General features: G+C 44.5%; 1 protein-coding gene across 1 annotated transcript in view; it reads left to right on the forward strand.

The window, feature by feature from the left end:
* Positions 1-15,647, forward strand: part of syne2b (spectrin repeat containing, nuclear envelope 2b) — a 186,481-nt gene that overhangs the window by 59,901 nt on the left and 110,933 nt on the right. Inside the window, exons 50-66 of the mRNA XM_083791824.1 lie at positions 311-637; positions 805-1,134; positions 1,742-2,071; positions 2,253-2,582; positions 2,830-3,159; positions 3,373-3,717; positions 4,087-4,265; positions 4,464-4,680; positions 4,785-4,883; positions 5,271-5,435; positions 5,735-6,082; positions 6,335-6,471; positions 7,600-7,729; positions 8,730-8,903; positions 10,430-13,078; positions 14,449-14,703; positions 14,792-14,941. Coding sequence (XP_083647950.1) covers positions 311-637; positions 805-1,134; positions 1,742-2,071; positions 2,253-2,582; positions 2,830-3,159; positions 3,373-3,717; positions 4,087-4,265; positions 4,464-4,680; positions 4,785-4,883; positions 5,271-5,435; positions 5,735-6,082; positions 6,335-6,471; positions 7,600-7,729; positions 8,730-8,903; positions 10,430-13,078; positions 14,449-14,703; positions 14,792-14,941 — 6,495 coding nt within the window. The remainder of the gene's footprint in view (positions 1-310; positions 638-804; positions 1,135-1,741; positions 2,072-2,252; positions 2,583-2,829; positions 3,160-3,372; positions 3,718-4,086; positions 4,266-4,463; positions 4,681-4,784; positions 4,884-5,270; positions 5,436-5,734; positions 6,083-6,334; positions 6,472-7,599; positions 7,730-8,729; positions 8,904-10,429; positions 13,079-14,448; positions 14,704-14,791; positions 14,942-15,647) is intronic.

A 15,647-nucleotide genomic window follows, 5' to 3' on the forward strand; every position in this document is an offset into this window, starting at 1 on the left:
GTATTTGGTATTCATTAAATGCTATATGGAATATCAATACACACATACTATATATACTATAGTGTCATGCATTGGCTGCTAGTCATACTAACTGCAATAAAATAGTCAGATATTTAAAGATTTCTTTTCCACCTAATGTTACTATTGAAAGTTTTCACTATTTAATGTCACACTGTTTAACCACTTTAACACTAGTTGATCGGGGGCTCTATACGTTTTCCCCAGAATAGAATAGAGACACTAGGGTCCATGTGGTTAAAACAAGCACAAGCAGCACTTTTAACCCTACATTAACTAACTTTCTTCTCAGACCATGCTGAGGTCCAAGGCAGAGGGAGACGCTAAAGTAGCAGAGCTGAAGAGACTAGGCCAGGGTCTGTGTCAGAAGGAGGACCTGGATGAGAGCAGGAGACGAGAGGTGGAGCAGACGGTCAGAGACACAGAGGACGAGTGGAGGAATGTCCTGCAGACTGCAGAGAAGACTCTCCGCAAGGCTGAGAGACAGTCTGTCTTACACAGAGACTTTGAGGCTTTCAAAACCCAGAATGACAGCATCCACTCCTGGATGAGAGAACACAACCACAGTCTGCAGTCTCTGGGTCACATGGATGCTGAAGAAAGGCTACAGATTACTAAGGTTGGTTGAAATGCTCATTTTAGAATTTAGTTTCACAGTTTACCTTGCATTTAACTACATGAATAGAAGTCCCCTGTAAAATATCCACCTGTATCAACACAACAAACTTGATTTGGTGTTCTTGCTGTTCTAAAGCCTCAATTTACGTATTACATGTATTTCTTCAGACCATCCGGAGCTTAGAACCTGCGGAAGAATCTAAAATCAGTGACCTCAGGAGACAAGGCCAAGGTCTGTGTCAGAATGAGGAGCTGATGGAGAACATGAGACGAGAGGTGGAGCAGACAATCAGAGACACCGAGGAGGAGTGGAGGACCGTTCTGCAGGCTGCAGAGGAGACTCTCCATAGGGCTGAGAGACAGCATGCTCTGGAGGGTCTGTGCAGAGAGTTTGAGACCCAGAAAACAGACGCCAGAGGCTGGGTTGAAGACAAACAGCAGCTCCTCCGTTCTCTGGACAGTCAGAGTGCTACAGAGAAGAAAATAAATACAGCACAGGTATGTTCATAGCTGGTGACAGTAATTGGTGAATAGAATGCTGTACAACAGGGGTTTTCAATGTCTGAGACAGAGGTCCTCCCGACAGACAAAGCTCTGACATTCTCTCCAAACTTTCCTAGTTGGGTGAGTGGGGGAAGCTACAGTATGTGACAAAATGTTATAACTGTAACTGCTGAAATGCAGGAAGGTTTCACATTAAGTTAGCATCAGTCTATTATCATTATTAACTAATTTTGAGTCCTGTTTATTTAATCTTCCTTCATGTTTGAAAGGACTGCCCCAGCCGATTAGTGATATTCCTGTAGATAGAGAGAGATATGCTATGTTGCTATGAGTTCTCACTGCCATGTTTAAGTTTACCCAAGCACATTCATCTTCTTTAATGCTTGAAAGTCTAGAGTCTAGCGCTTCAACATGGAGGCACACCTCACACTTTGAAAACACCTGTTATAATCTATCATTCATTGAATACCAGTCATTCAACAGTGTAAAAACTTTGTCAAAATATTTCAGGAAATCTTTTAACAATATTTGGTCAAATATCAAACAGTTTAAATTCAAATGTCTCCCGTTTTAAATCCAATTTAACCAACATTGTCCTCAGACCATCCTGAGTTCCAAGGCAGAAGGAGATACTAAAGTAGCAGAGCTGAAGAGGCAAGGCCACGGTCTGTGTCAGAATGAGGACCTGGATGAGAGCAGGAGACGAGAGGTGGAGCAGACGGTCAGAGACACAGAGAACGAGTGGAGGAATGTCCTGCAGACTGCAGAGAACACTCTCCGCAAGTCTGAGAAACAGGCTGTCTTACACAGAGACTTTGAGGCTTTCAAAACCCAGAATGACATCATCCAGTATTGGATGAGAGGCCACAAACACAACCTGCAATCTCTAGGTAGTCACATGGACACTGAAGAAACGTTACAGATTACTAAGGTTGGTTGCAATTTGTATTTGATCAGGTGCTTATTTTATTTAAGTTACTTTTTACTGTCTATTTTACAACAAAAACCGAAAATATCCACCTGTATCAACACAACAAATATTACCATTAATTCATGAGTTGGTGTTATGCTGTTCTAAAGGGACAATGTTCTTTTTACCTGTCTTTCTTCAGACCATCCTGAGCTCCAAACCTGCTGGAGAATCTAAAGTCAGTGATCTCAGGAGACAAGGCCATGGTCTGTGTCATAATGCAGACCTGATGGAGAACATGAGAAGAGAGGTGGAGCAGACAATCAGAGACACAGAGGAGGAGTGGAGGACCGTTCTGCAGGCTGCAGAGGAGACCCTCCACAGGGCTGAGAGACAGCATGCTCTGGAGGGTCTGTGCAGAGAGTTTGAGACCCAGAAAACAGACGCCAGAGGCTGGGTTGAAGACAAACAGCAGCTCCTCTGTTCTCTGGACAGTCAGAAAGATCCAGGGAAGAGAATAAACACTGCACAGGTTAGTTCACAGCTGGGATTTAATTGTGTGAGAACAGTAGTGGGGTATTTAGGAGACCATAGTACAATATCGAGACTGTATGTCCAGTATACACTATGCAATATTCTAGCACAATTATTACATTGTCAAACATTTGATGAACATATTAAATGTCTAAAATCATTGCAGTAAATACTCAGGTATTTAACCTAATATTTGAGCAATAAATGTCCTGCATTTAGATGTAAATTAACCACTGTGTCTTCAGACCATCCTGAGGTCCAAACTGGAAGGGAACTCCAAGCTCCATGACCTGAAGAAAATAGGTCAGGGTCTGTGTCAGAATGAGGACCTGGGGGAGAGCAGGAGACGAGAGGTGGAGCAGACAGTCAGGGGCACAGAGGAGGCGTGGAGGAAAGTTCTGCAGGCTGCAGAGGAGGCCCTCCACAAAGCTGAGAGAGAGTGCACTCTGGAGGGTCTGTGCAGAGGCTTTGAGGCCCACATAGCAGACACCAGACGCTGGGTTGGAGACAAACAGCAGCTTCTCCATTCTGTAGACAGTCAGAAAGATCCAGAGAAGACAATACCTCCAGCACAGGTTGGTTCACACCTGGTGGTGTTGTGTTGACATTAGTAATAGGACAGTGGCTTAGATTTAATGATAGCTTTTATTTTTAATTTGATTTGGATCTACAAACTGCTAACAGTAATAATAAATTAATAAATACAATGTCACAATACAAATATCACAATGCTATTGACATGACTTGATGATATGCGATGATAACGTGGTATTATCTTCGATCCTCAGGCTGTTCTTAGCTCTAAGCCAGAGGGAGATGCCAAGGTGAACCACCTGATGAGACTGGGTCAGAGTCTGTGTGCATGTAAGGACCTGGAGGAGAGCAGAAGACGAAAGGTGGAGCAGACCATTAGAGAGACGGAGGCGGAATGGAAGACAATCCTGCAGGCTGCAGATGATGCTCTCTGCAAGGCTGAGAGACAGTACTCCCTCTCCAAGGAGCTGGAGGCCTTCCGTGCCTTGGTGCATAGCACCGGAGCCTGGGTTACAGAGCTGAGGAAGCAAGCTGACTCTGTGGGGAATGGAACTCAGGGCAACCAGGCTCAGATAGAAGCCAGACTGACCACAGTACAGGTAAAAGGTTACACTGCAAGCTTTCATGGCTGACTCATTCTTTTGCAGTATTGGTTGGTACTTTCTAGCATTTAGAGTGGGAGAGAGAGAGAGAGAGAGAGGGGTTTAATTTACACATTTTTACAGTTTAAGATCAATGCAAGTCAAGTTATGTATTTACCCATTAAAACAGGAAAGTATCTGTGTCATTCTAGCGTTGTTACATTTTAGCATAGATATACAAGCTCACATCTGCTATTTTTGAACATTTTTGAAAAATATTGAAAGAACTACTGGTTCAGAAGGCACTTGTAGAACCTCTGCAGACTGAACAAACGTTGGTAGAAATGCAAGATTACAGTAGTAACCAAAGGATGGTTGTACCTGCAGGCCATCCTGAACTCCAAGTCTAATGGTGAATCTCAGCTCAAAGAACTCAAAAAACGATGCAAAGGTCTGTGTCAGAATGAGGATCTGGAGGAGAGCAGCAGACGGGAGGTGGAGCAGACAGTCAGAGACACAGAGGAGCGGTGGAAGTCTGTCCTGCAGCCTGCAGAGGGAGTCCAGAGGTACTGTACAGTGACATTATACATTTCATTTGTTTAACACTATTATGTGAAACTAAAGACACTTTAACTCAGAGGGTCGCGAGACATAGCCAAAGTATTTCTGGGGGTCCCTAGCCCAACAAGTTGAGAACCTCTGATATAGCGTAAACACTGAAAACACTGTTTTGACGTATGTGTTTGTCCCTATTTCCACATCAGACAGTTGAAGGGTCTCGTGGAGCAGCTGAGGTCCGGTCAGTCCCAACGCAGTCAGGTCAAGTCTCGCCTGGCGGAGCTCCAGGCACAGGCAGCCGCTCTGCCTCACTTGTTTCCCTGGCCTGGCCTGGGGGACCGCAGACAGGCTGTGGAACAGGCCCGCACCCTGCTGGAGAGAACCAGGTCCTTGACCCCGGTCCTGACTGCCCTTCGCACACAAGTAAAGCATTTTAACGTAGCTTTTACTTTACATTGCATTCTCTCTGTTCTGTGTTCTGTCCAATAAAATGAAAGTATGTTTGAAAAGTGAATTTTCACCTGCAGGGTGTGGAGCTGTTCCAGATCACCCAGGACCCCAGCTGGACAGACCAGTCCTGGAAAGACATGGAGGCATCCATCCCTACCCTGCTTAAACAGCTCACAGTTAGTTCACCCCTCTCTAACCATATTCATTACAAAGAAAACATATATATTACAGTGGTTCCCAAACTGTTTCATGTCAAGGACCCCTACATTAATATGTTTTTGGCTGTGGACCCCCAAGATTTACGTTGTTAAAATGTTTTTTTTTAAATCCACATTTTTCATTTATTTTCAATAATAGCAGATCTGATTTATAGTTAGTAGTAGTACCCAAATTGACCCTTATACGTCTATAACTCTGAGAGTATACAGGATCAAAATGGACAATTCTTCTTTTGCCATTTTGAAGTCACTTAGTCATTAGTCGGTTAGACACTAACCGAATCGCTTAGTCATTCCAAGCATAAATTGGCCTTAACTGTAATTCCACCCTGATGTTGTTATTAGGAGACTGGTTCTAGCCTGGAGATGGGTATCCTGGCAGACAGGCAGTGCACTCAGCTGGTAGAGCAGCATGGTGCGGCTCAGGACTGGCTCCGAGAGCAGGTTAAAGGCCTGCCAACGTCACCCAAACACAGACAGGGGCTACACAGTAGCATCAATACACTCAAGGTTGGTTAACATTTGCTCACCTCAAACCTTGCTTCATATCAGCTACAACCGTGTGGGCAGACTGCACGCACACGCGCGTGCACACACACACACACACACACACACACACACGTTATTAGTATTAATAATTACCTATTATTTGTCTGTACGATTTCCATGACATCATGAACGAAGATTCTTCATCTTCTACCTTATCGTCCATCTCAACCCAGTCTCCTCCAAGAATGTCAATTTAAATTTGAAACCCATTCTATCATTCCAACTCCTCTCTCGTCTCCCCTCCCCCCTCTCTCCTCCAGGCTTTACTCCAGACAGTAGACAGGGAGGAGAGGGAGATGAAAGAGCTGGACTCCCTCAGAGACAACCTGCTGCCCTTCTGCACCCCGGGAGGTCGCGACGCCCTCACGCTGGAGGTGGGCCACCTCCACGACCTACGCACCTCCTCTGAGGGGGAGCTGAGGGAGAGGCTCACGGTGTGTGAGTCTAGGCTGGAGGAGCTGGACCGGCTGCTGGTCAAGCGGGCCCAGGGGATGAAGGAGAGGGCTGCAGCCTTGCAGTGGGAGCTGCGCTCTCTGGACCAAGCGCTTAGCTACAGTGAACCACAGAACAACATTGCTCAGCTCGAGCAGCACTGGAGCAGTCTGAAGGTGACTAGTGTGTTTGTCTATTTATTTGTTCCTTTTTTATCTAGTTAGTTACAGTACTGCGAGAGTGAGGTCTAGCCAACAACAATTCGGGATTCCTGGATCGCTGCCCTCCACACTTTCCTATCTAAAATTCAAACCTTATTGTAACAAACAGTTCTGATATTTCATTCATAAATCATAAGCACTATATACTGTATATTATACATTCTTGGAATATTAAAATTTCACATATTATTTTACCCTCGTGTTTAGAACTGTGAGCGGTCACTGGAGGGTCTTGGGGTGAAGGTTGACGACCTGTACCAGGAAGTGAAGGGTTCCGCCTCCACGGAGGAGCTGCCAGTAGACGTTATCTCAACAGTGGAGTCTCTTAATCAGCAACAAAACAGGTAACACCCTGTGCCAAGAATTGCAAACACTCTGCTGATTAACAAAGTATGCATGCTTGTTTTATTTTGTGTTGGTTTCTAACAGTGGGTGGTCCACAGCCCTCTAGGATCTTGTTGAGTCAGATGGGAACGCTGAGAGGGAGACACCATAGGGGAGACAGACAGATTGTAGGAAATCTGGGAATGTGACAGACGGTAGGAAACCTTGAGAGTGAGAAAGACCGTAGGAAAGCTGAGATGGAGACAGGCAATATAAAGCTGAGAGGGAGCCAGACAGAAGGAAATTAAGCTGAGAGTGAGACGGCATAGGGGAGGCAGGAGAGTTAAGGCTCTGATGGGATTCCATCTTAAATTTGCAGGTGGCATGTGGGTCCAGAGCCTGGTTCTAATCATTACACTATGGTACACACACACTTGTTTCTATCATTATTTTCAGTACTACGTAAAATACTAAGAACAATATTATTGCCACCTGCAATGTTACCACAGCTGTATTCTGAGTGCATGTGACACAGGGCCGTAGGAACCACGGGGGTCCCCGGGGACACGTCCCCGGTGGGCCGCGGAGCGGCCCACGGGGGGCCGCGAACCGTTTTGGGCCGCCGGCCACGGGGAATAAAAAAGCCTCAAATTGGGCAGGCACTTGGACCATGCGGCCGCCGCTGACTCGCTGTCAGTGTTGTGCGAGTGCGTGTGATTCTGCTATAGTGGAGATTTCAATGTATTTCTATGGGGGAACTTGGATAGGATTCAGGAAGTTGTTTATATGTTATACCCAGTGCTGGTTAAAGCCGTGTATGTCTCGGGCAGGCTCATCAAAAAGGTAAGATTTGCACTAGGCTATTTCTGCTGTGCAGACCCGTTTTTACCCGAAAATAACGACTTTATAACCGCAAATACCCGATTTTTTTCCGCACGGGCGCTTTGCGCCCGTGCGAATCGCCCCACATGCACGGGCGCTTCGCGCCCGTGCATGTGGGCCGGTTCGGATTCGTCCCCCCCATCTGTGAAGTGCCGGATACGGCGCTGATGTGACAATAAAAGCCTTGAACATTGAACCTATTATTTTCTCAGTCTTTTCTAAACTGTCCTTCAAATGAATACAATGTGCTGCAATCTAATGTGCAGTCTGAAGACCAGACTAGCTGAGAGGAAGGGATCCTGCGGTGTGAACACATCTCGCTGTCTGACAGACTGTCTTCAGGCACTGCAGCAGTGGAACCAGCGTAAAGCACCAGACCCCACATCTTCTCTTCAGGTGAATTTAGAGTTTTTGTGTGTATGTCCGTTTAAGCACGGAATGCGTGTAAACACAAACTTTGTCCTAACACAAACATTAAATGCTATTTATAATGAATGGCCAGTTTTGAGTGTTTGTGTAAACACAAACATTAAAAGCTGGACATAGGATGTGATTGGCCGGAATGAGATGATGTATGATGATAAGAGTGCCCCTCACTTCACACGGGTGTGATTTCTATTCATATTGGTGAAACAGACCATATTTTTCTGGTAGGAAAGAAGTTATAGATGCATCAGAACAAAGGATGTAAAATGCAAATATTGAGTGTAAACTGTCAGAAGGTGCTCAAAATATCCCTATGGATTTGCTAGTCATTTTGTTCAGTCATAGTGTCTTTTCGAGGACTCTCACTTCTGCCAACAGATATCATCTAGCTGTGCTCAGGGATGTAATTCTAAGTCAATCAAACTGGAACTCAGTGTTCTCAGGACAGAGAACTGCAACGAAGATACTGCATGTACTGAAAGGTTAATTCAAAAACACACTTTGAGCACTTTGGTTAGGAGCCCTTTTCAAATATTTACCTACATCACTAGCAGTAAACATGCTCTCTTTGCTGTGAGTGAGAAGATTTAATTTGGGATGGCAGTTGTAGCTCAGGAGGTAGACAATCCTCTTCTCCTTGCTGGGTGTCAAAGTGTACTTGAGCAAGACACTTAACCCCTAACTGCACCTGATAAGCAGGTTGCTGCCTTGTATGGTTGCCTCCGCCACCGATGTGTGAATGGGTGTGTAAATGGGTGAATGTAATACCCATAGTATTGCATTTGGGGGAAAAAGGTGCTATAGAAATGCACCATTTACCATTCATAAATGCACCATTTACCATTTAGCTATGTCCAGGGACACAAAATGTTCCCAACTTCCCATAACTTACTACCCTTTGCTTTATCACAGTCCTTCTACTCTGTATGATGCCACATTCATCATGGCTGTCATTGTATCCTTGTGTCAGACTGCATTACAGGAGGGTGAAAAGAGGCGTCTTGGCCTGCAGGAGGCACTGTCTCACCATGTGTTCCTGGCTGACTGTCTCAAAGCGGAGCAGACACAGAGACTGGAGAGAGAAGCTTCAGAGACACTCAGAGAGACAGGGACTCACACTGCCTCTCTTAACCACAGGCTGACGGTGAGAAGAGCTTGTGTGAATGCTATTTAAGCAGCGGTTCTCAAACTTTTGAAAGTCAAGGACCCCCAGAATGATATGTATTTGGCTGCAGACCCCTATCTGACATACAATCAGAATAGAAGTGTTATGGTTTTTTTTTAAGAAAAAGAAAGAAAAAAAAATCCAACGACTTTTTCATTATTTTCAAAAACTGCCGATCTAGCAGCGCAACCCAAAGTGACACTATTATTAGTATTAGTAGTATCAGCTATTTTTGAATGGCCAACGTATATATTAATAAAGTTGGGAAAATTATTGTGATGTTATGTCAACTACTTTTGCTGGGGACCCCCTGGAACCCAGGGGGTCCCCAGCAAAACCCCACTTTGAGAAAAGTGAAAGTGTTGATCAGTGGTGGAAGAAATGCTACAGGGATTTTACTTAAGTAAAAGTAACAACAATATAAAAATACTGTAAAGGTCTGTTTTAAAACTTGAGTAAAAAAGTATGCACATCAATTACATTATCAATGTAAAAAGTACTCTGAGTTTTTATTTATTTATTTGTCAAATGTTTTAGAAAATATACAAGCTCACAGCGCATTGTAGTATTGCTAAATATCCTCAGTGGTATTGCTAAATATCCTCAGGGAAATATGTAAATAACCCTTTGCACTGCTGTATCCTCTTGGGTACCAGTTGACCTATTTCTATATACAAATAGTAGAGATATAACCAGAAATAAAAGAAAATGACTTAATTTAAGCCATTAATTAAGCGAATCTAAAATCAACTTGAAATGTGTTGTTTTCTCCTTTTCCAAATATTAAAATTATAAACCTAGTCCTATAGTTTGTTTTGGTTGTGATACAGCATGGATGATGGCATGATGGTACCGCAGACCACACAGACTACCGCGTAGGCGCAGACCCCCACGCAGACTATCGCGGACCCCCGCGCCGAACTCCGCGTGGGTCCGCGCCGCCCTCCGTGGGGGTCCACGCCGACCTCTGCCGGGGTCCGTGCCTCCGCGGTTGTCTGTGTGGGGGTCCGTGTACAAGGGGGGTCCCCGCGGAGTAGTCTAGTCCATTTGTACACATTTGTACAGTTTATTTTTTAGAAAAGGGTCCTTTGGTTCCATTTGAAGTAGGCTAAGGCTACACTCGCAGTTACAGAGACCCAGCTCCCAGACCCAACTTTGAGAATAGATTAACGGCGACATTTATTTTATCGCGCGATAAGAGTCTCACGTTAACGCAGCACGTTAACGCCGATAACGGCCCAGCATTAATTAAAATAAAAGAAGTTGTGTAGTACAATTCTGGTGATTATTGGTCTATACTGCACATGTACGTACTGTGTGTGTGTGTGTGTGTGTGTGTGTGTGTGTGTGTGTGTGTGTGTGTGTGTGTGTGTGTGTGTGTGTGTGTGTGTGTGACTGTGTGTGTGTGTGTGTGTGTGACTGTGTGTGTGTGTGTAGACAATTAGACATGTGCTTTTTAGACCATTGTAATAAGATCTTATGTATGACTTTTTTTTTCATTCCAGGAGCTTGATGAAAAATGCCAGCAGAAAGCTCCAGTTTCTCCAGCCTCTGAGGTCATTCCTGTTACTACACCTGTAGCGCCTCCACCACGAAAAAACAAACGCTCACCCAAGAAGACACGAGCTTCCGCTGCCGTCCAGGATAGCCAACAGGCCAAACCTGAAGAGTCTTCGTCTGTCACTGAGACTACATTTGTTAGTTGTCTCAGTGGTCAGTTAGTACAGTGGTCAGTTAGTACAGAGACTCTTCACAGTGAAGCTGAAATGGCAGTGTCCTCTATCATAGTAGAGCAAGTTATTGAACAGGCTAAAGTTACCGTTATGGAGCAAAGCAAACCTGAACCAACTAAGAGACGTAAGAAGTCTGTGACTGCAGAACCAGCTACTCTGCAGAGTAAAACTGCTAGCATGGAGGCTAAAATCACACAGGAAGAACCAAAATGTGTGACTCTGGCTATGATTTCAGAGCCTCCTATAATAGAGCAATCTCCCAAGCTTGTCACAAAACAGGCCAAAACACTAGAACCTCCCAGGAGAAAGTCAAAGACCACAGAGATTTCAATGACTCCTGCTACTGTGGAACCGGTAGAGAGCAAGAAAGAACCTAGTCCAAAGTCTTTCACAGCTCCTGGGGATCAGACTGAAACTCCAGTCATCAAAGAAGCAACACCTGTACCAACCAGGAGAAAGTCAAAGGGTCCAGAACCTTCTATGAAATCTGCTGGCAAAGATCCTGCACAGGCCTGCACAGAACCAGAGAGTGCAAAATCGTTCACAACTCCTGGGGATCAAAGTGAATTGGCAGTTGTTAAAGAAACAACGCCTGTGCCGACCCGGAGAACGTCAAAGACTCCTGAACTTATTGTTAAATCTGTTGGCAAAGGGCCTGTACAGACCATACCAGAACATGGGAGTTCAAAGTTGTGTGTGGTTCCAGAGTTTGCCACAGAGCCGGTTGATGCAAGTGTTGGAGAGCAAGCTAAGGTTGTACCACCCAGGAGAAAGTCAAAAGGCCCAGAAATGTCCTTGAAGCCTTCTGAAGCACAGGTCAAGAAAGAAACTGAGACACTGGGATCTCCTGAGTCCACCACAAAAGAGACCTCTACTGTGGAGCAAATTAAGGTTGTGCTGCCCAGGAGAAAGTCAAAGAGTCCTGAAATGTCTACAATGTCAAAGCCAGCTCCTGCTCAGACAGGAATTACAGATGTTGGGCAAATGAAGGAAGAGCCTGAGAGTACAAGGCCTTCCTTAACTGCAGCGCAAGGCTGCAAAGTAGCTATGCTCATTTTGGATACCAACTTACAACAGATCAGAGTATCAGACATCAAGAGGCAGCCAGCTGAGCTCACCTGTGACATTCAGCCTCCAGTAAAGGATAATTGTGACCGTATAACTGCTGTAGAAAGAGTGGAAATCACTCAAGAGAAGAAATCCACAGCAGAGGAAAAGATGGGTGGATTATCTGAGACAAGCAGTGTCCAGGTTCATGGCATGGATGCTCCGGACCACCCATCACCTTTCCCACATGACAACCCAAGTCCTCCCATCTATGAGAACAAACAAGTTCCACCCGAGAAGAAACTGGCCTCTGTTATTTTGGACACTTCTGCCTTTTTTGTACAGACAGCAGGCAGGCAAGCACGGGCAAACATTCAAATAACACGTCTTGTATCTCCTGGCTCTATAGAGGTTGATACTACATTTGTCCGTTCATCAGATAATTTAGGAACCGATAGTGCCTCCCATCCAAGTACTGAATCTAATAAATGTCTTTTATTAGATTCTGACTGGGAAAGTATTCCCAGTCAGACTGTGTTGCCTGTGCCTCCATCTTCTTACTCCAAAGTCACATCCAGTGAGGTCCCAGAGCCAGGCCACCCCCAGCCTGAGCGGTCCGGCCCCATCACAAAAACTCAGACCCAAGCTTTTATCCCTCAGCCTGCAGATGCACTGCACAGGGCAGATTACATAGACAACTTATGGAAAGATTATACCCCTGATACTCAAAAGCGATATCTACTACTGGACCTGCCTGTAATTGGAGCCATCCAGACCAAGCCTGAGGATAAGTTAGATCGGTCTGAGCCACAGAAAGAACCTGGTGATCATGAACAACAGTCTGACTCTCAGGTCATTTTGAAGGATCATGAAACCCAGGAAAAACACAGTGTTGAGTTGACGGCAGAACAGGATGGAAACAAGTGTTTGGCTGAACCATCTGAAAAGTTGAAGGACACCCTCATAAAGACTGAAACACAAATTGTTCAACAACTAAATTCACAGATGGATACAGAGCAGCACAAAAAGGTGCCTCCCACAACGGACAGGGAGCCAAAGAGAGATCTGGTCCAGACAATGCGGCTTGAAATAGTGATGGAAAGCAAGGAGCCATCTACTGTGGAGGTTCAAACAGAGCTCAGAGGGACAGAGCAGAGGGACAGCAGGAAGGCTCTTCCTGAACCCAGCATTGTTCCTGAACCAGACACAATCAAAACCCATGTAGCAAAAAAGAAAGACGAGAAGGAAAAGGTAGCAGTGAAGGAGCAGAAGGAGGTACTAGATGCAAATAGAAAACAAGACAATGTGCCTCTCCCTGTTGCCACAGCAACAACCACAGTCCAACTGAAGAAGGAGACTGCAGACTCAGCTCAGGTAAGACCTGAGGATGTTTGGAGAATTATGTACGTCTACTACAATATGAGAACTGTTCTAGGACCAATTTTTGTCTTAATAGAACATTTGTAATAATTATTTGGCATGAGACAATGCTTAAAGGTTTGTTTTTTGTCAACCAAGGTTCATGTTTTAGGTTGTTATTAGAGAAAGTAAAGCAATTTTAGCTATTTTTGACAGGGGGGTGGGGGCATTCGAACAAGTGGCTAAATATGTTTTACAACATTTTACGGAGATTTCTTTATTATATTATTATTATTTGCCCCAGGATCTATTTAATGTGAAAGAGGAGGTGACAAACTGATGTAATGAGCCTATGACGCACAGTATGGAACACAGTATAGTATCCCCCTTCACATTCAGTAGATCCTGTGACATCATCGTTTCATCAAAATCCGCCTTAAAAAGGTGTGATTGAAAGGTTGTGTTGAAAAATAATCCAAAGTGCCAATCAAAGAGATCCCTCCTCCACAAAGAGTGGAGGAGGGACGCTCCCATTGCGCTCCACCATTGCCATTGGAATGCATTGGGCCTCAATTTCCCAGAAGCCTTTGCATGCCAGTGCGACTGACAATTTTCCGGTGACGTCTTCCGAACGCGTCACCCATCCCACTCTGTTCGATGGAAGTATTAAAACGGATAAAAAATGCGAATTAAACAATGAACATAACTCGTGTAACTTGTGAACGGGAGGGAAGCTGTTCCACATCAATTAACTTGTGTAACTTGTAGAGACCTGCAAGCCCGTCAGGACCCGACAGGGCCCGCCGCGGCCCGGCCCTCACGCACCGTTATATTCATTTTCCGATGTGAATTTCACCCAGACTGGACTTGCTTCAGCAGCGCGGCAGCATACTGCTGTCTGCTCCATAGTGACGTGACAATAACCCACACACACACACACGCACACACACACACACAAGCACACTAAAATCTGGTCAAAACTATAAAGACTTTTAAACAACGTGTTTTACATTCTATCTCTCTCGCTCTGCACCTAAACTCTCGTCCTCTCTCTCCTAATTATTATACAGCACAGACAGACAGTGTAGCTGTGAGTGAGTAGCTGCTGCTGCTGCGTCCGTGCACCAATAGAGCAACCGCGGCGGCGGCGCGCATGCTTGAAATATTAAATAAAAATATGTCGGGCTTCGGGCCGGACGGGCCTTAATTCCACGGGCCCCGGGCCGGGCTAGGGCCTATATTTTAGGCCCGTGCAGGGCTCTAGTAACTTGTGAATGAGTCCAGAGGGAAAGTGTTAATATGAGCTTTTGTGCTGCAATTTTAACTCTTTTGTTGTTGTTTTACATGTTTTAATATGATGGAAAATTGTATTTTGTGTTCAATAGCAACAGGTGCCGACTGCGGACAAGCCACCCTCATCACCAATGGAGGTTGTTTCTATCTTGGAAGCTGCAGATATCCCTGTTAACAAAGCTCTGATGGAAAGGACAACACTTGGGGCCACCCATGTTGAGGCAAACGTTGATGTTGTGAAGATGGAGAAACCAGTTCTGGATGCACCCAAAGAAACCACCATGAGTAACATCTTCTCTGAGATTCAACATCTTGCTGGAACTGGACCCAGTAGTATTCTTTTTGAGGTAGGTCGAAGTAATTCAGATGTTATGAAATATCCATTGATTTCCAGAGAACAATTTTCTGATTCATATTCCTCCCTCCAATGGTAAGTCTCAGGAAGATACCGCAGAGGTTCTCCACACGTCCGTCGGTGATCTGGATGTGCGTCTGAGCAGGCTGATGACTAAAGTCCTGGACCTGAAGAACCAACCTGCTGAACTCAACCCAGCAGCCATGACCCAGCAAGTGGAGAAAGCAGAGGTGAGGCTTAACACCATGTTGAACAGGAGATGTAATAATGGCCAAATGTCCAAAATCTATTTCACCCATTGGCATTGTATCTTCCTACTTCATTGAAGTGTATTGCAAGCTTGCTTATATTATTATTTTACCCGGTAGTCATTTACTTGAGATTATTGCCAGCATTTAAAAGACAAACATACAAGGCACAAAAAGACAAAAACATAAAATGATAATAAATATAACTAGAACTGCACTCTTGTCGAGTGCATACTTGCTTGTTGCACACTAGTAGGCCATAAATGGCCAACTAGTGCGCAAGCAGAGCGTGCAAGTCCTTTCGACCGCTGTAAACTGTCAAATCTCAGTATCTCTGTGAAGGAACGTTTGAAATGTATAATTTTTAGATGTAACTATTTGCTACCTACCTACTTTATGCATATAAACACCTAGTATTATTAAGTATGATTCAAGTTTCTATCTATATAAGTTTGGGTGAAGAGCTAGTCATACATATACACACCACGTACTCTGGTCCCAGCAGATCAGGCACAACTTGCTATTTTATTTTTACTGATTATGTATATAGTATACGTATGACTAGCTCTAAATGATGACGTAAGAGATATGGTCATTTGTGGTCGTTTGGCATATACTATATAGGCATATACTATATATAGTATATATATAGTATATAGGCATATACTATACGTATACATATATACTA

The sequence above is a fragment of the Protomyctophum parallelum genome (assembly GCF_964188405.1).
Source record: "Protomyctophum parallelum genome assembly, chromosome: 20".
In the NCBI taxonomy this organism is placed as follows: Eukaryota; Metazoa; Chordata; class Actinopteri; order Myctophiformes; family Myctophidae; genus Protomyctophum; species Protomyctophum parallelum.